Here is a 21,643-nt window from a genome sequence, read left to right as displayed (position 1 = left end):
AATTATGAAATGAGGCCTGCCTTGGTTTATATTCACTGCGCCAGGAAAACGATCTTCGGTATTGTGGTGATTAACCTTTTTTTACTTGTATTGCTCATTCAACTCCTGCCTGATATTGGGCCCTTTAACTGCTTCAGCTTTAGAAATCCGAGTGTCTCCTTCAATTACATCAAATCAAAGTATTTCCTTTGCAGGCAAAAGTGTATGTTAGCCGTTAAGTCCACCACAAAGGCAAACAGACAACAAAGCGTGAGACACGCGGCTCTGAGGGCCACATGGTACCATGTAGCTCATGCTGACTAACAGGTTTTTTAACCACAGCAGCAAATGAAGGAATAATAGTCAGCCTTTGAAGATAAGAAAGAATCTGAAGAGCACTAAAAAATACCAAACCCACCATCACAGCAAATATCACAAGACTATGGACTTAATTTGGGTTTGCACAAGCAGAAGTCAACTGTTCTCCCCCGAGCTCAGTAAGAGCAACTGAAAGCATGAATAACAAATTAGGCTGTTTCATCAGAACCCTCACGGGGCATGAATGTGTCACAACAACACACTTTGCTGAATATGATGGGTGTCAGATGAAATAAGTCAATCTTGAAATAATTCTATGAAGAAGTTATCAAACAATGGAAAACAAATGAGCAATTATTTTGAGGTCCAAACAAAAATGAAAAGTAACTAGTAATTAACAGCATTCTGCATTACAGTCAGCACACGTGGCCTTGCTCCACACTCCATTCAGGCACCAGTGTTTCTCCCTGAGTGACCTTGATCTTGCTGAGATGTCAAACAGAATCACGCTTAAGGCCTAACGAAAGAAAATAGAAAGAGTCTGTTGTTGCTTGCAGTGCCTTTCACCACTCTGCACTGGCATCTGCTTTCTTCTCCTCTTCACAACAACATATTACATTAATAAAACGATGGCTTTTCTGTGGGTAATTCACAGTCCTCCAACAATCTGATCCTGAGTGACGACCAAAAACTTACCCACCTACAGTTGCAAAAATAATTACTGCTCAGGGTCTCCTGGCTATGCAACACCAGGCCCACTGTGGTCTTTCAAGTAAAGTTCAGAGTCCAACAACTGGCTGGATTGATTTGTATCCGATGCCAGGTTTAGCCCGGCCAGCTTCATCATCATCATCATCATCATCATGTCAGACAGAACAAAAGAATAATGGAAGACAGGTCGCAGGATAGACGGCTGCAGCCTATCAACACAGGGTCCACAGCCTCCGTGTTGCCTCCAGCTCAGTCAGGCATCCGCACTGACACACTTGGCCATGTCTGTGGGTGGGAAGCTGGATGAGGGTATATGCTCTGGTCACGTGTCCCGGGTGGACCTGGGGGCAAATTTGTGATCCTCCCACACGACAGGTGAAAAGACGCAGCGTACAACTCCTCGTGTGACAACAGAAGCACGTGGAGGTCCTGGTGCAATGACTGGGACAACCTGGTGGGTAGAATAGGGAATGTACAACTGAGGACAAGTCCCCACCCTGGAATTCCCACCATTGTTGTTTCCAAGGCACAAAAGCTTTGTTGGCTGTATCGCAGCGCTCCAGTGTTTTTCACTGGGTTAGTAAAACAAGACTGGACATTGTTTAACAGTATGTGGACCAAGGCAGTGGAGGAATATTCCATATTCCATACACATATAAATAAAAGAATATTCAAATATGCAAAATGTATATCTTAATACATTGTAAGTTTGTGCAAAACTCTGGTCTCCAAGCACACTGTAGCAGCTCAGCTGCACTCACAGTTCTGTTCTTCTACCCCACACTGCCAGTAGGTGGCAGTAAGGCACCCTGGAGCTGGTTTGACAATCGACCACCATTAAAAACCTCACAAACCTCATAGAAGAAGAAGCCACACAGAAGTGAGCCGGCTGTCAAGCCACAAGAGACAGACGAGCTGAAAAGTGTGGGCGTAGGCGGATAGTTCAGAACCAGACTGGACAGAGAGATTTGCTCTTTGGGCGATCGAACAAGCCTCTGGAAGCACTTCCAGTTCTGTGGTCAGTCATGGTTTGTGCCTTTATTGTATCGGTTTGCAGCCCCTTGTGGATAGAGAGAAAAACAAGGTCTGCTGTGTTAAATTATAAAAATACTTTAAGTTATTAATATGTATATATTCTATACTCAGCATGTTTTAACATTTAGAAAGAATACTATTTTTTGTCAATTTTGACGGCCCTAACGAGGACGTTCACTAGAGAAGAGAATCATCTTGGATTTGTACCACAGTGCCAGCCGTCAGAAGCAACAAAATCTTTGCCAGCTTATATCACCCGTCTCCTTCTGCTGACATCATCACCCAACTCCCAGACTCCCACTAACTGGGACATCTTCACCAGACACTGGAAGAACTGGGTCGCTGTCATTGTAGATAAACCAAAAATCAACTTGAGCTGTACCACCTTGATTGTGTGTCTGAGAGGGTCAACAACCTCAGCTTCACAACCCACCTCCTAGATCAGACAACGGTGGATTCAAATATAAATAACGTAACCCTTTGCAGACGACTGAAACTGACTGGCGTCAAATGGGGAAGCAAAGTCGTGTCATGTCACAGGTTAATTTGGCCCACGAAAGGTGCAGGGCCAAAGGGGAGGTTCTGACTCCTTGATTTTGATTGATAACTGGATCAGCATGGCCAGATATAACACAACTGCTTTCTAAAGCAATAAGAAGGCAGGTCACAGCATCGGTTGTGCGTTCTACCATAGTAATAAACACCGCTGCAAGCTAAAAACATTTCCTGATCAAACCTTCATAAAATCAAACCCCATTTTTAGAATCCAGTGGGATTCAATAGCCACAAAGACCAGCCGGCCTTCAGAAGAAGCTCACTTCAGGTGTAGTGAACCCATTGGTTCAGTCACTTGCCGAAGCTCATGACTATCATGCTGGTAAACTGAGACTTTCATCCTCAGTTACCACAGAAGATGGACGAAGCCCCAAATGCCTCGTCGCCCGCTGCCTGCTACTGATTTTGAGAGTGAACATAAAGCACTCCCTTGTTGCACCTTTAACCTGTGAAGAATGACTTGGTTTGAACTAACATAAAAGGGTTACACCAACACAGATCCAAGCCAGGTCAGTGGTTTGAACGTAGTACAGCAGATCTCTTCACCGCTAACTGGAAGGCATTCTATGCATAATTCAGCACGAAGGAATTCAGACAAATTAATGACAGAGCTGAGAGCCCTCCATCCTCAGGACCACAACAAGCCACCCCTCTTATCAGAGGAAGATGCTAGGTGCCAGTTTAACCAGGCAAGACCTGGGAATGGACAGCATCCAGACAGAAATGCCAAAGAACTGCCTCACTGTCGAACACTTAACAATTCTTCAAATCCTAACGGTCAGCCACAACACCACCCTCTGAAAACTGCAACAATAATCCCTAATGCCCAAAAAACAAAATCCAGAGAAATCTGCTGTGGGACGTTGGGAGGGTTATCATTTGTGGTAAACCACGAGGGTATGATGCTTTACAGCATCCTGCTTTTTGTCTCGAGAAGCAGACTCACGGACTCAGACTTGCACTAGCATTCAAAAAAGATCCAAAGACTCAAAAGACACTGGGTCGCCCCACTCCTCTTCTTACGGTACTTCCACAGCACTGGTCAACCCTCCAGCTGCACCCACTTCTTCAACATTCTGTCTCTGTGACAGTCTGGGTCGCACTGACGGGTAACCAAGACTGCTGCACGGTGACAGGTCCGCTCACCAAAACTCTCAAAGTTCAGCCGTAAGGTTGAGGACCCAGACGGTGACGTGAGCCAAGGAGTCGGAGAGGGAAACTGAGAGCTTGTTGTTCCACAGTTGTTGTTTTTTGTTTGTATGGAAGTTTTTAAAAAAAACATCAACTATGAAGAAGTACAGTAAATAACATCTCATTATCACAGAAATGTGAAGGACTGATTCAGATGATCAGAGAAGGAGTCTCCACACTGTCTCAGGAGCTCCCTGTGGATTCAAGGCACAACAGCTTTGTTGATACAAGGCTTGTTTCAGGACAGCCCCTTTGCAATATTGGTGAGCAGATCTGCCAACGTCCTTCTCTTTTGAACTCTTGCCAAACCCCGACTGCCACCACAGCCAGCAATAACGGAGTGCTCAAATGAGGACAAACCTTTAACAAATATATGCAACTTCCCTTTAACAGACTACAAAGAAAGGAAAGCAGTAACATTTGTGTGAGTCTCTCAGTGTCAGTCAGCGGTGTCAAGTCATACCCTCTGAGTTGAGTGTGATGAGTGTGACGTTTTGGCCATTTTGCATGTTGCTGGAGTGGCCACCATTGGAAACTGAGTCGCTGGCTTCTGAGCCGCTCTCCTGTTCCTCCTGGCTCTCCTCTGGGCCCGGCACCTTAACCAGGATTGTGTTCTGTCGCCTCCTGGTCACCGTGCTGTTAACGAACACAGATTGTAGTGCAAGTGAAAACTGTGAGAGGCTACTGAGTCAGGTATATTCAGTATAACTGTTCTCAAAAGAAGACCATCATTTATATTCTTTGAAGGATTTACCCCGGACTACTGTCCACACGAAGTATTGCATATAAGCAACTCACTTGCTAAGCAGGTTTTCCAGTGGGGTGTCTTCCTGGGTCTTGGCGGGTTCACTGCTCACGATCACATTTGTCTGTGGAACGACACTGAGGGGGAAGTTCAAAACACATTGGGTAACACATTCCCATGTATACGTTCTTTGCACAGCAAGTGTAGAGTGTCCCACATGTTTCCTGCACTTAGACGTTGTGAACACACCTGCCCAGCCCGGTGCCCTTAAACCACTAACAGTGAGCGACATACAAAGAAACACTGAGCTTGGCGCAGTGCTAAGAGCGTGAACGTCACAGGAGCTGAGTGAAAGGAGGAATGCAGGCTGACGAAGCTTTGAGCCATAAGTGTGAGCTTCACAACTTCTAAATAAGTATTAGAACACAAATACACTCCAGACTGGTTTTTCCAGTGTGGACGACAGCTATGAGGCCGCGAGCCTGCAGTGTAGCTGTGTAATGATGCACCTTAAGAGATCCGTGCATGGCACCTATACACCTGCACTGGTCACGGTCGTCCAGCAGCAACATCAACATTCTGCTGGAGAGCATTCATAAACTCAGAAAAGACAGCAACACCAACACCGTCCGGTACTCCACCACTATTGTTACTGCTGTCCTCCTCATGTGTAGCGACTGGACTGAAAACATAACGCGCACGAGAGAAGCGGTGCTGTGCCTTCACCTGTTCGCAGGGTCTCGGACTGCATGTTTACATGGTGACGGAGGCGGTCCCCGTTTCTCTGGAAGCTGGTTTCTTAAGTTTCCATTTTCAGGCCCCCAAAACGGCATTGTCATGGATTGAACGGCCAAACCACAACCAAAGTTTACCCTTTCATGCAAAGACCAGAGCCGTGTAACACAGCCCCTCAGTCTGGGTCCTGCTCATGTTGATGGAAAGAGACTCAGAATAATGAAAGACTGCACCCGTTCTACCCTGAGTGTTCTTTTGACCTCCAACTGCACTCTGAGCAGAGAAGACTGATTGGTGCTGAATGGTTTGTGTAAGACTGTTAACACCTGTAGCTTACCACCGCACTTTGTTCCAAGTCTGCGTGGCCCCTTGAGGTGACCCTGCAACCATGGGGACCTGGATGGGACTCTTGGCACACGGCACCAAGCTGTCCAGTTTGCGTGCCAGGGCTTTGCATGTGGCGTCCAGAGCTTGCAGCTTTGATTCAATTCCCTCCAATCGTTGGCTGATTGAAGCGGTGAATGAGACCATCAGATTCTGGAAAGAGAGAATCAATTATACAAACAGGTACAAATATAAACTCCCTATTTGTCTCCAGGCTTTGAACTGCATCTATTACACAGAACTCAAGTACCTTAATAAAAGATATATCTTGGTTGTTGCTGTTGTTTTCCTGGCTGTTGCTTAATTTCCTCTTTTTCTTCTGAGGCCTTTCTTCATCTCCTCCATGATTGTCCAGCATGTCTGGCAGGAAGCGCAGAGACACCTTATGTTTTAGATTACACTGGGACATGTCCAGATGACACACGGGCGTCTGATCTAACGCCTGGCAAAAAAATATTCTGTTGACACCAAATCCTGACATGAACTTCATATTTATTGTACAACATGACACCTTATTATTACTTGTCAAAAATAACAATCACTGATGAACTGATTAAAGTATTTGTTCATATTTTGTCTTAAGAACCTCACCTGTGCGGCCATCCTGGTTAAAATCCTCCACAGTTATCTGCACAATTTCATCCAGCTCTTCCTCGGACATTGTTCACTGCTAAAATAAGGTCATAGAAGAAGTTGGATAACTTGACAAATAGCAAAATAGGTCTCAAGGTCACAGGCGTTTATGCAGGAATAAGTTACTTTGTTTTTTGTTTTTAAAAAGGGGCTTTGTCAAACCTATGACATTCTACAGTGACATTTCAAAACCATAGACACGGATGTGATTTCCTACGTGGTAACGCTGACTTCCCCTTGCTACAAGAGATGCAAGCTCGTGTCCTGAGCCGTCCTCCACCGACAGCCATTCACCTAAACTTACTGAAGACTTAGATGTCATGATATAATTGAGCATCTCGTTGGGGTATGAATCCAGACATCAATCCTGACAATGAAATGACAGTCAAACAAGAAAATGTGCATTTCTGCAAGGTGCTTTATTTAGTAACCACAGGCTCTGCTTCGTTTGCCTTCATGTCAGACAGGTCCAGCTGGGATCCTCGGCTTCCTGAGGCAGCATCTGAGTTTCTCTCGAACGGAACTGTGTAATGTGAGTTGAACTTGGCGGTGCTTATTTCTCAATCAGAGAATTGAATTCAGCAAGGCAACGGTCCCGTCAGCGTCCAGGGGAAGGGCTCCTCAGCCGCGCTCTCTCGCGTCGGTAACGAGCTTTAAACTCTGCCTCACTTTATAATTTAGAAAATGGGGTTTGTGTCATTTTTGAAAGTTATCAAAGCAGAAACATCAGGTTGAAGCTGTTAGATTCGATGGTGGGAATTTAGCTATGGTTATCTCCGAGTATCTATGGGAGAAGGTCAGGGTGCAGATGCTTTGTCGACCCCGGTCATGGCCACACGGACACCGGTGGTACCGTTATTCGGTACCACGACCCTACTTCGGACTGCAGTCCTCGGAGCTGCGGGAGGCTGGCTACTGTTTGCCTAGCTAACTAAACGTTACTTCCCGCTACTGATGGACTCTCGCTGGCTGTGTCTGGCAAACCGTGACGGGAGGTTCATCATTTTAGCAAAATATGAGAAAATCCTGACGATGTTTCCGACCCTCAAGAGCTTTAACTGCTGAAGGCGCGACGTCGCTGCCTGCGCTACCTAGCTAGTGAGCGCTAGCTAGTCTGGGCGCTGCGCGGCGGGAACGGCCAGCTTCGTGCTGATGTTCCTGCTAAAGCAGAGTCATTGTATCGCTAGCGTGGTGTTAGCATGCTAGTGGGGCCTGAAGGCCATTCAAGTGTGGTGCGAGAATCGAAAACCGTTGGAGAAAATAAGAATTAGGAATGTTTTCCCCCTGCGCTGCTGGCACGCAGCACACGCACCGTGGAAGATTGGGTTATATTACCGTGTGAATGATGAATTCTCGTGTTGTTTGTAGAGATTCCGATAACGGCGTCGTTCCTCGCGAGAGATTAGCCCTTGGCTCCGTGTGTTCCCGACGTGCGCGCGCGTGCGCGGGTATGTGAGTGTGTCTCCGACTCGGAGCATAAATGGCGGAACCTCTCTCGCTCTCTCTCTCTCTCTCTCTCTCACACACACACAAGCACCAATATCGAATTGACAAATTGATACAAAAAGACCAAAATGTATATTTGGATCTTTGAATTTATTTTACTACAAAAGTTGAATTGATCAGAATTTCTTCACTTAGTAACCTGCCCGAACACAAGCAGTCTTATCTCTAATGTGACTTCATGCCAAACGACTGTTAAAATGTGAAAAATCAAACGTTTTGTCCTGTCGCTTATTGATCCGGACCAAGAAATATGCCGAGCCAATCGCCAGGATTCGAACCCACAAACTGCTGATCCGTAGTCAGAGGCGGTATCCATTCCGCCAAAACGTGGAAGCGTTGTCTAAGGAAAGTAGATCATGGAAAGTGTGACAGAACGCTGATGTATACACGCATCTTAATAAATTGTTGGCTGAACTTAGTTTTTAGCTGCCGAAATGTTAATTTTTATCAAGCAAGAGAAGACTGATGTGGATCTAAGGTCACGAGTTCGACTCCCGTTATAGCGGACAACGTGCAGTTTTCAAAGAGCTGCGTGAGACGTCACGTCCCTGTCAGTAGCACGAATCCCGTCCACATCGGGTTACCTTGAAAACCTTGGAACTGAGCATTGCCGATGTCCTCAAAGATGAGCTTCCTTTGGGAAGCAGTCTCACCTCCGTGGTACCTTGTTTCCCATTTTCTGTCCTTGTTAAACCGCAACAGCCTCCTAATCACCCTTAAAGTCACTGTGGTGAAAAAGGTGTCTGTGGCTACGACAGGACGTGGAATTAATCCACGGTTCTCCTTGATAGCACACCCACACTGGCACTTCATTCTCTGCCTCTCCTTGATACCATGATGTCATTGATGTCAGGTTTATTTGTGTGGCACCAAACTCCAACCAAAGTTCTGTCCTGACTCTGTCCAAGTAGAGCAGGTCCAGCACCTCCCTCCTTCAATGAACCTCCACCCAACAATTCTCCATCAGCAGCACATCCTGCAACAGCAGCCACCAGAACCTTCCTTTACCAGCAGGAAGGTGGAGCAGATCCAGGATCAGTGGGGACGGAGAGAGAGCAGGAGAGCAGGACAGAGACAAAGACAGAGAATGGAGGAAGACAGAGAGACAGAAGGACAGAGAGGGACAGAGATAAAGAGAGAGAGAAAGGAGGAGAGACTGATGGATAGAGACAAAGACAGAGAATGGAGGAAGACAGAGAGACAGAAGGAAAGAGAGGGACAGAGATAAAGAGAGAGAGAAAGGAGGAGAGACTGATGGACAGAGACAAAGACAGAGAATGGAGGAAGACAGAGACAGAAGGAGAGAGAGGGACAGAGATAAAGAGAGAGAGAAAGGAGGAGAGACTGACGGACAGAGACAAAGACAGAGAAAGGAGGAGAGACTGATGAACGGCCCTCCTCTGCTGCTGACCGGCCAGAGACGACGACGGAACCAGCGGCGTCATCCAGGCCCTGAATGGCCGATGCTCTCCCAGCCTGGGTGAAGCTCGTCGGGGCTCCACTCCGGAACACTGCAGCGCCTCTGGCAGGTCCAGGTGGGTCCCGAGTTCTGTCCTGAGTTCCCTGTGCAACAGCCAGAGGACCTCTCTGGTTGTGGATCTGACGCGGGCTGAAAGTGGAGTTTCTGTTCACGCAGACCTCTCGCCCCTCCCCGCAGCCTCTGGTGCCAGGTTCCTGCTTCACGGTGATGTTGCAAGACCCAAAGTCTTGCTGGTCGAACTTCTACGAACCGTCAGTGACGCGTTCATGAGGCAGGATAACGGAACAGGTGCGTCTCCAGAAGCCACTGGTGTTCTTACTGATCAGTGACGCGTGTCGGTGCAGGACCACCCGTGGACCCCCTTCTGCTTCTCCAGGAAAATGATTTACTGTTATTGTTGAACAGGAAGGGGCGTGGTCTCCCGTAGACCTGTCGCTGAGTTGCAGAGGCAGTTCGACCAGTGCAGCGCTCGCTTCATCAGAGTCTGGAAGAGGACGACATTCCGTCTTCGGTGACCTTCAGCAGACCGACCCGACCCGACCCGCCCGGACCGCCCGCCATGAGGCTCCGCTCTCTGCCAACCCTGCTTGTCCTGTCGTGGGGTTTCTCTCTCCACGTTGCCGCAGAAACTCCAGGTGAGCGGAGGCGTGTGGTGACGGGGGCCCTCCTCCAGGTCAGCGCTGTTTTAACGCGTAACTCTGAGTGTGTGTACGAGATTCGCGCGCGCGCGAGTGGGGACTGACCCCGGGTTCACCGCCTCGCGCTGCCTCACCTGAGCTCCACTTCCTCCCCCGCTGCTGGGATGGTAACTGAGTACAAAGGTGACTCCACCCAAAGGTCGTGGTGGCCCTGCCGGCGCTGCTCAGCCTGCTGCCGCTGCTGCTGAGAACCTGAACCAGAACCAGGACCGATTATGGGCTCGGGAACGCCTCGAAGCCTCCGTTACAGCGGCGCAACCATGAGGGTTAGACGGTTACTGACGGCTGTGGGTGAGCGGCGTACAAACACCACCCAGGGAATACTGTAATACTCTTGAATTTCATGTATATACACGTCTGTACATGAAATTCTTCTAGATACATACACACGTATGTGTGTGAGTGTGTATGTATGTACATATACACACACACTATATATAGTGTGTGTATATGTACATGTATATATATATAGAGAGAGAGATAGACAGATACCAAAGCACCCATCTGCTCTGGGAGCGACTGTCACAGGTCAAAGGTGAGCAGCGCTGTCACAGTTCTGTCTGTTTTCCATCACAGTCTAACTTCACCTACCAAAGTCTGAATCAGGGATTTATTGACTGAAAGCAAATAACCAACACAGAGAGAAGAAATATTTCCAGGCAACAAGACAACCCTGGTCCTGACATGCACCTATCAATCTACGGATATCGAGATTTCTGAATCTAAAATACATCGAGCCCTGAGAAAAACACTTCCGTGCGTCCCAAGATACATTTGGCCTTGGTGTTCACTGCTGAGTGTTCATTTCACCATCAGGTAAGGACCAGACCAGGGCCACGGGCCGCTGGGGGCTGTTTGGGAGGTCTGACATGTTTTTTCCAACCCATTTTGAAACAAAAGTCTGTGGTGGGCAGATATCTTGATGATGTGATCCTTGTCTTTCAGAACTCTGAAAAAAATGCAAAAGAACCTTCATCATCACCTTTTTATGAAAAACATCTGATTGCACGTGGACAGTTTGCCCCCCACAGCAACTCTCTATGAAATAAACAACAAAAAGAAAAGAAGGGAGACAAAATACAGAAAAATCCCTCCCACAGTCCATGAGCGCTGCTGTGCTGCAATATACACACTAACTGATCAACTTGCATTCATTATTAATCTGTGATCGTTAACTGGTCATACACACTGTGAGGTTAAGTATGTGGAAACAAATTTGGTGTGAGACTTGCAATCTCACATCTTTAAACAGCTTATTTGTGCTTTCAGTCGTCCAAAGGCTCAAGAAATGTGTTTCCCGATCATAAAAGAGGAGGAAACATTCTGTTGTCAGACGTAGGAGGAAGCAAATGTTTAGGTTTGTCTTTGATGGATATCAGGACTGATTTGATGAACTGATCATTTCATTGTATCCGCGCGTATTTGCTGGTACAGCTGAATTGAAGTGGAGAGCTAAAATACTAAATCAATTTCTTGGATGCTCAGAACTGATCTGAGAGGGATTTGGTTTGTAGCTCAGATAAACTCGCACTCAGAGATGCTGGCGAATGTGCATGGTTGTCGATGGTGACTCTGACGTCCTCACAGCACTTGAGATCCACACCGAGCTCGGCAGCCTGAGAGGCGAACTCGTGAGCGTGAAGGGGAAGGAGACAGGGGTTCATGCCTATCTGGGGGTCCCGTTTGCCAAACCCCCCATTGGCCCCTCTCTGAGGCTGTCTGCACCTCAGGCTGTGGAAGGATGGGAGGGAGTGAGAGACGCTCGCAAGCAGCCACCCATGTAAGACATCCACCTGTTGGAGGAGAATCACCGGCATCGTCCAGATTTCTTATTATAGTACTATATAGTATTACTATATATATTATATTACTATTCTAGTAATATCTTTCCTTTGAATTTTTTCAGGTGTGTTCAGAGTAAAGAGTTTCTTATCCAACTTCTTGATTTACTCGGTGGCAAAATGGCTGATGTCCCAGACATTTCAGAAGACTGCCTGTACCTCAACATTTACACCCCTGCGGCCAGAGCCCATGATGCCAAACTCCCAGTAAGAACCCCTCTAAGCAGCTTTGGACCGACACTGAGATTCAGTTCTGATTATGTTTCTTTCTAAGTTGAGCGCTTTCATACTTAAAGTTTTCATTTGTAGAGTTATTCAATGTTTAGTCCCAGCCTCCTTTTGACTCTTGTATAAAAACACGTACACACTTGGACCGACAATTTTTGTCTCAGTCCTATTGGGGGTTTCCCTCACACCCGAGTCTCACCAGCGATTGATCAGAAGGACGCTGTAGTACTGGAGAGCTGATCTTCCCAGTGTGTTTGTCTGTCAGTCAAAACCTCTGATGCTGAAGTTCACCAAATACAGTGGAGGGCTGGAGTATGAGCCAACGAAGATCCTGTTTCCTTCTGTGGCAGGGTCGTCATAGCACCACCTGGTGGCAGTGGGAAACTCCCTGTAGGAGCCAGATCATGTTCTTTGTTCTGGATATGTTATACCCATTTGTGTCAGTAGGTGGCGGTGTCTCAGGATGTTGCCAGACTTTTATAAATATAGGCGGGTTAATCAGTACAGGCACGCACGCCGTGGAACTCATACGGTTTTTGACCGTGCCTTGCCGCAGGTTAGAGTTTGTGTGTGTTGTTTTAATGAGATTTTGTGTATTCTAAATAAATCTGCAACAAATAGTATTGACTGGACAGTTGTTGTGTTATGCACTTAACACCTGCATGAACATTTACCTACCCACTGTACACTGGCACGCGTAAAACCCTGTAAACCGCCGGCGTGCGCCGATAGTGACAAAGGGCCACTATACTCCCCACAGTCAGATGTCCTGGCCACTCAGTGGTTACAGGAAGTAACCCTTCTGTAACAGACATCAGTCGATCTCCTGCGTAGTTGCTGTGTGTTGTCCCCACATCTCTCCAGCATTGCGTGGAAGTCGTGTACACATGACATATATACATATATACATATATACATATATGTATATATGTATATTTGTCATGTTTGATGAAGGAGCATCCGTTACTTGTTCCACCTCGTCTTCCTCCATTTTGAAACAATTCTTCCGCTTCTTCTGTGGCATTGCTACAGAGTTCGTCCTCCTTCCTGTAATGTGTGAATTCCGTCGGTGATAGGGTCATTGACATATCATCAGTGTGGTGGTGCGCAGGGCCACTACGCATTGTTTTTTTACATTGATATTTTTATTTCGTGCGTCTTTGAATTTTATTTTGTGACGTGAAATTCCGTAATAACCCTAATACACACACGTGTGGAAATATACAGTGGGGCAAAAAGTATACAGTCAGCCACCCACTGTTCAAGTTCTTCCACTTAAAGATGAGAGGCCTGTAACTTTCATCATAGAACACTTCAACGAGGAGAGACAGAATGGGGGGGGGGGATCCAGGAAATCACACTGTAGGATTTTTAAAGAATTTATTTGCAAATAAGTATTTGGTCAATTACAAAGTTCATCTCAATACTTTGCTATGTCCCCTTTGTTGGCGATGACGGAGGTCAGACGTTTTCTGTAAGTCTTCACCCTGTTGCTGGTGTTTTGGCCCGTTCCTCCGTGCAGATCTCCTCTCGGGCAGGGATGTTGTGGGGCTGTCGCTGGGCAACACAGACTTTCACCTCCTCCAAAGATTTTCTGTGGGGTTGAGATCTGGGGACTGGCTGGGCCACTCCAGTGCTGCGTCCGAATTGCCAAGTGCCAACCTACGTCCTCCTGCTACGACCTACCGCTACGTCCTCCTCCTACAACCTAAACACGGCGGCACCATTCAGACACCCTAAGATTGGTGGTGAAGCACGACCTCTGCTGGCAGAGCACAGATACCGCAAATAGGTAGACAGCACCAACGAAAGCCCCCACCTGCTGGCTGGGCTGTGGTACTGCACTCCACTCTGAACGCACTTTTTAGTCATTGTCTATTATTAAGCACATTAACACACCTTTAAGTCATTAATAACGACTATAAATGTTCATATTGCATCAGAATGGGAGACTGTTGGTGGCCCAAACTTGGCTTGCGCGTCCACAAGTTTTTAGGGGACGAAGAAGAAGTCCGCGGTGCATTGTGGGCCATAGGTTGCTCCGTAGGATGCACCTGAACCGACCTACAATGTGGGCGTGTTTAGGCTGGAATTTAGGTTGAGAAGTAGGTCGCTACTCGCGCCAGTTGTGGTTTGGGACAGCCTCCGACCTGCTCTGAGACCTGCCATCAGACCTACTTGGCCATTCGGACGCAGCACAGGACCTTGAAGTGCTTCTTAGGAAGCCACTCCTTCGTTGCCGGGCGGTGTGTTTGGGATCATCGTCATGCTGGAAGACCCAGCCATGTTTCATCTTCACTGCCCTTGCTGATGGAAGGAGGTTTCAATCAAATCTCAGGATCCATGGCCCCCTTCATTCTTTCCTTTACACGGATCAGTCGCCCTGGTCAGATAATGAGCTCAAACAGGTGCCTTAAATACAGGTAATGAGTGGTGGACAGAGGAGCCTCTTAAAGAAGAAGTTACAGGTCTGTGAAAGCCAGAAATATTACTTGTTTGTAGGTGACCAAATACTTATTTTACCCAGGGATTTACCAATTAATTCATTAAAAATCCTACAATGTGATTTCATTATTTGATCAATAAAGGTTCACCTCAGTACTTGGTCATGTGACCCTGGTTGGCAGTGACAGTCTGACATGTCCTGTAGGTCCTTCCCAGGTCTGCTCACTGTAGCTGCTAGTTTGGCTGTTCCTCCATGCAGATCCTCTCAGGGGCTGGGATGTTTTGGGGCTGTCACTGGGCAACTCCCACTTTCAGCTCCCTCCAGAGTCTCTATTGGATTGAGGTCCTGAGACTGGCCGGGCCCCTCCAGAACCTTGAAATGCTTTTTGCGTAGCTGCTCCTTCGTTGTCGGGCGGTGTGTTTGGGATCATTGTCATGCTGAAGGATCCAGCCACGTTTCATCCTCAGTGCTCTCACTGGTGGAAGGAGGTGTTCGTCCACAATCTCAGGATCCATGGCTCCATCCATCCGTTCCTTAACACGGATCAGTCGTCCTGTCCCCTTTGCAGAAAAGCAGCCCCAAAGCCTGATCCCCCCCCCCCCCATGCTCCACAGTGGGTATGGGGTTCTTGGGATGAGACTCAGCATTCTTCTCCCTCCAAACACAGCGAGTGGTGTTCATACTAAAGAGCTCCATTTTGGTCTCATCTGACCACATGACCTTCTCCCGGTCCTCCTCTGGATTGTCCAGATGGTCTCTGGCAAACTTCAGACAGGCCTGGACGTGTGCTGCCGTAAGCAGGGGAACTTTCCAGCACTGCAGCGTTTTAATCCATGCCGAGGTGGTGTGTGCTACTAGTAACCTTTGTAACTGTGGTCCCAGCTCTCTCCAGGTCATTGACCAGTTCCCCCGTGTAGTTCTGGGCTGTTTCCTCTCCGTTCTCAAGGTCATTTGTACCCCCCGAGGTGAGATCCTGCATGGAGCCCCAGGTGGAGGGAGGTTGTCAGGGATCTTGTATTTATTCCATTTTCTACTGTAATAATCGCTCCAACAGTTGATCTTCTCTCACCAAGTTGCTTGCCTCTTGTAGACTGGCTCATCCCAGTCTTGTCCCTGGTGTCCTTAGACAGATCTTTGGTCTTTGCCCTGGTGGAGAGGTTGCAGTCTGACTGTTTGAGGTTGTGGACAGGTGTCTTTTATACAGGTAACAAGTTCAAACAGGCGCCATTGAGACAGGGAACAAGTGGAGGACTGAAGAGCCTCTTAGTGAAGAAGCCCTACTGTGTGCATGTATACAACTGTGTGTGTGTGTGTGTGTGTGTGTGTGTGTGTGTGTGTGTGTGTGTGTGTGTGTGTCATCAGTAGTTTTAGTGCAAAAGTCCACTCCTAGAAAGAACAAAGCAGAAAAGTGAGATTGCTTTGCAAGGGCTCTTTATTTAAAAAAAAAAAAAGACCAGGTAAAGATGGATTTCACTCACTCTCCCTTTGATGCACTGAATTAATGTTGAAACTAAATTAAAATGAAATGTATCATATGACATGAAAAACTTTCATATGTATGAGAACTATTTAAGAAGAACTCCTAAGCCAGGCTGGTTGAGGCAGCGCTGCCAGCAGATGCAGCATGAGGGAACAGTGGAGACCTGTGGAATCAGGATCCTTTCAAGGGTTCAAATCACAGCAAGAAGCAATACCTGAACCACATAGAGACCAACAAGCCTACTGGTGCAGTCAATGCTCAGAATATTCGATCCGTGGAGAACAAGAGAATGAAGTGCCAGTGTGGGTGTGCTATCAAGGAGAACCGTGGATTAATTCCACGTCCTGTCGTAGCCACGGACACCTTTTTCACCACAGTGACTTTAAGGGTGATTAGGAGGCTGTTGCGGTTTAACAAGGACAGAAAATGGGAAACAAGGTACCACGGAGGTGAGACTGCTTCCCAAAGGAAGCTCATCTTTGAGGACATCGGCAATGCTCAGTTCCAAGGGACCATTTTCAAAGTCATTTGCAAGGTGTCCTCTAAAATCCAGAATGACCCTCTTACTTTCTATCAGTACCAGCATTTTTTTTTTCAGTAATAAGGAATTGCCATTTGATGTCGAAGACATTAAGCCCAAGGTGACCCTTTTGGAGGGGGACTGTATAGCTTAACATCACCACCAATGCCAGAGGCAAGCAAGAAAAGGGTGATGAAGCCATTCATGATTGTTTTGGCTTCATACGGTGTGGATTGGGGTGTAAGGCTGTTCTTCTGCTTGGGTGGAGTCTAAGAGAGCCCACTGCACCTCAGATGAGGTGGAATTCACCGTTGGGCCTGATGCGCTTTGCTCTCAGAAGAATGGTGCTAATATTAACCGAGGGCTCACCCACCACTGCCTTAATTACAGCCCGAGCATTAAAGTGCACCGTGGTGACGGCATGTGCTCTCTGAACGCGTTCTAGATTCTGACAAGCTCAGCTCAGTTATAGCTAAGAAAAACTGTGTGTCTTTATATTTTGTGGAAATCATCAAGGTCTATCTTGCCTGACCAGGTGATGGTCTGGATCCATGGTGGAGGCTTCACTCTAGGCTCCGCTTCAATGTACGATGGCTCCGCCCTGGCTGCTTACCAGGATGTGGTTGTGGTTCTGATCCAGTACCGCTTGGGTCTTCTGGGCTTTCTTAGGTAAAATGCTTCAGGTTTTAATAAAAAAATACTTTGTTCTGCTACTTTGATGTATCTGATCAGCACATTGTGAAGGAAAATTCAGGAATTTCAACCCTTTCTAGCAGCCGCTGTCAACAAACCCATGTCAACTACAGTTGTTTTTCCAACCCAGCACTGGAGACAAGCACATGTCAGGTAACTTTGGCCTGCTGGACCAGGTAGAAGCCCTGAAGTGGATCCAGAATCACATTCACAACTTTGGCGGAGACCCAAGATCAGTGACCATATTTGGGGAGTCTGCTGGAGGAGTGAGCGTATCCTTGCTGGTGAGCATCAGTCAGACAGCAGATGAAGCAAGTGACATCAGTTCAAAGATACTGTTGTTCAGATGCTTTCATAACTTTTGTTCACAGCTTCTCTCGCCACTGTCTGATGGCCTGGTCCACAGAGGCATTGCTGAGAGTGGTACTGCTGCAATGGATTTACTCGTGTTAAATGATCCTCTACCTACAACTAAGGTTCACCATCAGTCTGCGTATTAGTGGCATATAGTTGGGGAATATGACATCACACCTTGGTTGTCCTCTTTGTGTTGATGAACTCCTGCTTTTGTCCTCAGATGGTAGCAAATATTTCTGGATGCAGCACTGAAAGCTCAGAGAAGATCGCTGACTGCATGCAGAACCTCAATATTGATACTATCGTAACCATTGTGAAGGTAAGATTCTATGCGATGACATGATATCACAACACAATCTTCCAAAGTTTCAGTGAAATATTTTTGTGTCTGTCTATGACTGTTTGTCACATTTTCCTTCTCAAGGAAGAACAAATTAGATACCCAATAAATGTTGATGGAACCTTCCTGACCAAATCAGTGGATGAGCTGTACAACAAACAGGCGCTTCTCACTGTGCCGTTCATGACTGGTTTTAATAATGATGAAGGTGGCTGGTTAATTTTTAATGTAAGTAACTGTAAGCTCTTCCAACCCATAAACTGCAGTAGATCCCATGGAATTTTTTAAAATTGCTTTTGTTTGGAGTCGAGATGCACTGAACCACGTGTTTTCAGGTCCGACCCAATCCAGATACACATTTGGGGATACAGATTCTGATACTCGAATATTATCATTATCACTGTTGTTGTTACGTTTAAGGCCGTCTGGCTCTAGTAAACCAGACAACACACACAAATGGATTAGATTTACATGTATGCCTAAGCATTTTGTATGAGCTGAAGATGGGGATGGGTGATGTGTCTCATGTTCTCTCATGGCGGTTTCATCATCTAGCACAACCTCGAATGGAATCTGGATTGGTGGATATCTGATCTGTGGATGAAGTCAGTCTTGGCACCTGATTCCTATGGTCCTGATTCAATGTCCCTTCTCTATTTTGCAGTGTTAATTGCATCTACTTTTTCCTCTAGTATTTTGCTCCTCCAAACTGGACTGAGGGAATCGACCGAGAGACCTTGGTGACACTGCTCTCTGTCTTCGTGCCTAATGTAAGACATTATCATAGGTTACAGTATTGTACCGCTTCATCATGCATCACCTCTCTGACACACCCTGAATTTCTTAAGCCTGACGACGCCATGAAAAGAGAACTGATGTTGGAGGAATACATTGGAAGTGGTGAAGACCGTGTGAAAAATAGAGATGGCTTTACTGAGCTGTTTGGAGATATGCTGTTCACCATTCCTGCCATAAAGGCAGCAAATGCCCACAGAGGTAATTGAACAAAAATATGCAACTCATATTTGGTGTCACTCTGTCATAAATGGATATATCACACCCATCTGTCTTCCACCAGATGCAGGCGCCCAGGTATACTTGTATGAGTACCAGTATCCTCCAAAATTCATGGCAGCAAGAAGGCCAAGCTTTGTTGGGTCCGACCATGGAGACGAGATCTTTACAGTCTTAGGGTTTTGCTTTACCACCACTCATGTCATCCTAAATTGTAAGGACCATGCAACATCCCAACTGCATATTATCATCAGGTTTTCTCTGGTTTCAGTGTTTCACTTAAGATTTTTTTATATTTAGATGAATGCTCAGTAGAGGAGGAACAGTTGAGCAAAAGAATGATGAGCTACTGGGGCAATTTTGCTGGCACCGGGTACAATTTACTCCTAACTCAAGTTTACAATACAAACCACAATGAAGCAAACATAAGACACAGTAGTAAGGTATCATGTATCATGTAGTATCATGTGTGCTTATAGGTCTCCTAACGGGGATGGCCTTGCTTTTTGGCCAAAGTATGGAGAAGAAGAAGAGTACTTGGCAATTAATGAGAAGCAGCAGGTTCCCGGATATCACCTGAAGAAGGATCGCTTCATCTTCCTGACTCAGACGCTTCCACAGAAGATCCAACAACACAGAGAGATGATGGAACGCAGTGAGCTGTAGACAAGTCAGCTCTCGTCTTTCCTCAATCCAGAAATGCTGAATCATGAAATACAAACAAATGATATACTGCTCATAGTCACAGGGAGAGCTTTGAGAAACTCTAAATGGTATTTATGGTGTTTGCATGTTGGTTTATTAATCAGGGTTGAAGTCTACTGTGAATTCGAAATAAAATCTTTTTAAACATTGTGTGACGTGTTTTATTATTCAGTTACTATTCACCCACAAATTGTGTAAAATTCATGAACGGTTGAGTGTTTGGTTACTTACTGTACTCCCTGAAGACAAATCCCATGATGGAACCAAGGGCCTGGAAACCGGGAGCTTGTGATACACCCCATTCATAAACTGGCACACCAAAGGATGCTGTCCAGCAGGGTTACCCCCTTGGCCACTGTGACAAGCAGAAACAGCGGACAGATACACCTTGATGGTGGAAAATGCCTTCCACTTTTCCAACAAGTCCTGAAGGAAACAAGGATGTCCATCACTGAGCACAGAAAAGAAACAGCCTGCCTCGCACCACACCAATATTCAAATATATGCCGCCTACATTTGTACAAGGAGCTGGTGAAGTGAATTGTATAAATCCCACTTGGTGGTAGACCGACCACATCCAAATTCAGCCGCTCATGGGCCATGCCCAAACCTCTACTTATTCCTCCCCACTTTTTGGAATGAGAAAGTATCAGGAGTATTTCCCAATTTTTCCAAAAGAGGCACAATTCCACCGCAAAGATTGCCCCTCTCATGGCTTGTCATACCCTGCTTTCTGCTGCTGTTCATTGCAACTTGGCAGGCTTGTGTGATGGCTTAGCTTCCAGCTGCTTCCCTCTCACCGGCAGCTGTTGCTACAAAGCCAGTGCAGGTCAGGGGCCGTGGCACCTGCTTGCGGGGCGGGCACATGTTTAATGCTTCCCCTTCCTGTGTCTAGAGAGTGCTTGTTTCCCTTATCTTCTCCAGAACCATGAGAGCCAGAGAGACCTTTGGTGGGGTCATATGGTGTATTCATCAACTCAGCTTGCTGAGCGTTGCCCAGTCCTAACAGTTTCAACCAGAGAGCCCTTTCACCTGAAAAAGCCAGGCCAGCCGCAGCCCTGCATGGACCCCCCCCCCCCCCCCCCCCAGGAAAAATGTAAGGGGAAATCATTAACCACACAAATCTCATCCAAAATTACTGTATTAGGGGTTCTCTAGCCCAGCTGCTGACTCATGTCCTCTCAGCCTGTTATGCTGCCACCACAGTGGCATTTTTGGAGACCAAACTGCTTGACCTCCATACCTGTGCCTGTTCATCCACTATTAGATGCCCATCATTATGTGCCCCATCTTTCCAGGCAAGGAAATGTTTGAAGACAGTGAAACAGCTCAGCAGTTGGGGTGGAAGTGGTAAGCAACTGAAGGCTCCACCACTGGGGACTCTGCCCACCCCAGGTCACCCTTACTCTCCAGCTTGGGATAGCCATGCATCATGAGTTTTCTCTTGTAGGGGCTAGACCAGAATCTGCTCACCTCCTTGATGCAGTCTGGGCTTGCTGGAAGCTCCTGTTTAGTGGGAGTTTGGGCAGGAGCCAGCTGTTCTCAGTCATACGGGACCCTCACCATCCCCTCTGTGTCCCTGGCCACTGGCTGTGCTACCTTTAATTTAGCCATGGCTCACTTGCAAACCTCATACAGATTGTTGTCAGTCCAGGAAAAGCTCCATTTGCGCTGGGAGGCCTGGATTCATGGGGCAGGAAGATAAAATCATCATCCCCCTCCTCCATCTCATTCAGGAATGTCCAAACAGATGTCATCCGTGTTCCTGTCCCCTTGATTGGCAATACCCTCACGCAGCAGGGGAATATCCAGTTCGTCCTCCTCTCCCTAATCTTGCCAGGCATCACGCCACAATGCGTGCAGACGGGTCAGTCAGTGAGGCACATGCATGCATACAATGCACAGTGGCTGTGGTTTTTCACCAGAAATATGCGAACCATATTACCCAGGACAAGAGCGAGAAGCAACGCTCACCTCTTTGGACATTGGCTATTGGCCCTTTTTTGGGGGTCATGACTGCAGAGATGTGGTCAGATGGGGGAACCAGAG

The 21,643-nt window shown here is 46.9% G+C and overlaps 2 protein-coding genes across 3 annotated transcripts in view; one reads left to right on the top strand and one right to left on the bottom strand.

Annotated features, from left to right (window-relative positions):
- banp (BTG3 associated nuclear protein) overlaps positions 1–7,772 on the bottom strand; it is a 46,049-nt gene extending 38,277 nt beyond the window's left edge. The window contains exons 1-6 of one of the 2 annotated variants that reach the window (XM_086208035.1): positions 7,622–7,772; positions 6,245–6,323; positions 5,904–6,095; positions 5,607–5,806; positions 4,588–4,671; positions 4,253–4,425 (exon numbers count right to left, since the gene is read on the bottom strand). In XM_086208035.1, the coding sequence (XP_086064161.1) occupies positions 4,253–4,425; positions 4,588–4,671; positions 5,607–5,806; positions 5,904–6,095; positions 6,245–6,256 (661 nt within the window). In that variant the 5' untranslated portion in view covers positions 6,257–6,323; positions 7,622–7,772. The remainder of the gene's footprint in view (positions 1–4,252; positions 4,426–4,587; positions 4,672–5,606; positions 5,807–5,903; positions 6,096–6,244; positions 6,324–7,621) is intronic. The other variant, XM_086208036.1, reaches the window with a different exon arrangement.
- On the top strand, positions 6,796–19,738 carry LOC147258130 (pyrethroid hydrolase Ces2e-like). The gene is made up of 16 exons (XM_086208034.1): positions 6,796–6,929; positions 8,704–9,327; positions 9,450–9,560; positions 9,678–9,907; positions 11,558–11,750; positions 11,877–12,018; positions 17,021–17,154; positions 17,309–17,462; positions 17,550–17,654; positions 17,756–17,854; positions 17,960–18,103; positions 18,568–18,645; positions 18,724–18,871; positions 18,954–19,103; positions 19,190–19,262; positions 19,369–19,738. The coding sequence occupies exons 4-16, from the start codon at positions 9,832–9,834 to the stop codon at positions 19,553–19,555; spliced, it is 1,683 nt and encodes a 560-aa protein (XP_086064160.1). The 5' UTR covers positions 6,796–6,929; positions 8,704–9,327; positions 9,450–9,560; positions 9,678–9,831; the 3' UTR covers positions 19,556–19,738.
- Positions 19,739–21,643: the final 1,905 nt, after the last annotated feature.

Source organism: Aulostomus chinensis, chromosome 7 (genome assembly GCF_037954235.1).
Source record: "Aulostomus chinensis isolate RoL2024-O1b breed Wild chromosome 7, RoL_Achi_v1.0, whole genome shotgun sequence".
In the NCBI taxonomy this organism is placed as follows: domain Eukaryota; kingdom Metazoa; phylum Chordata; class Actinopteri; order Syngnathiformes; family Aulostomidae; genus Aulostomus; species Aulostomus chinensis.
This window is presented reverse-complemented; position numbering and strand designations above follow the sequence as displayed.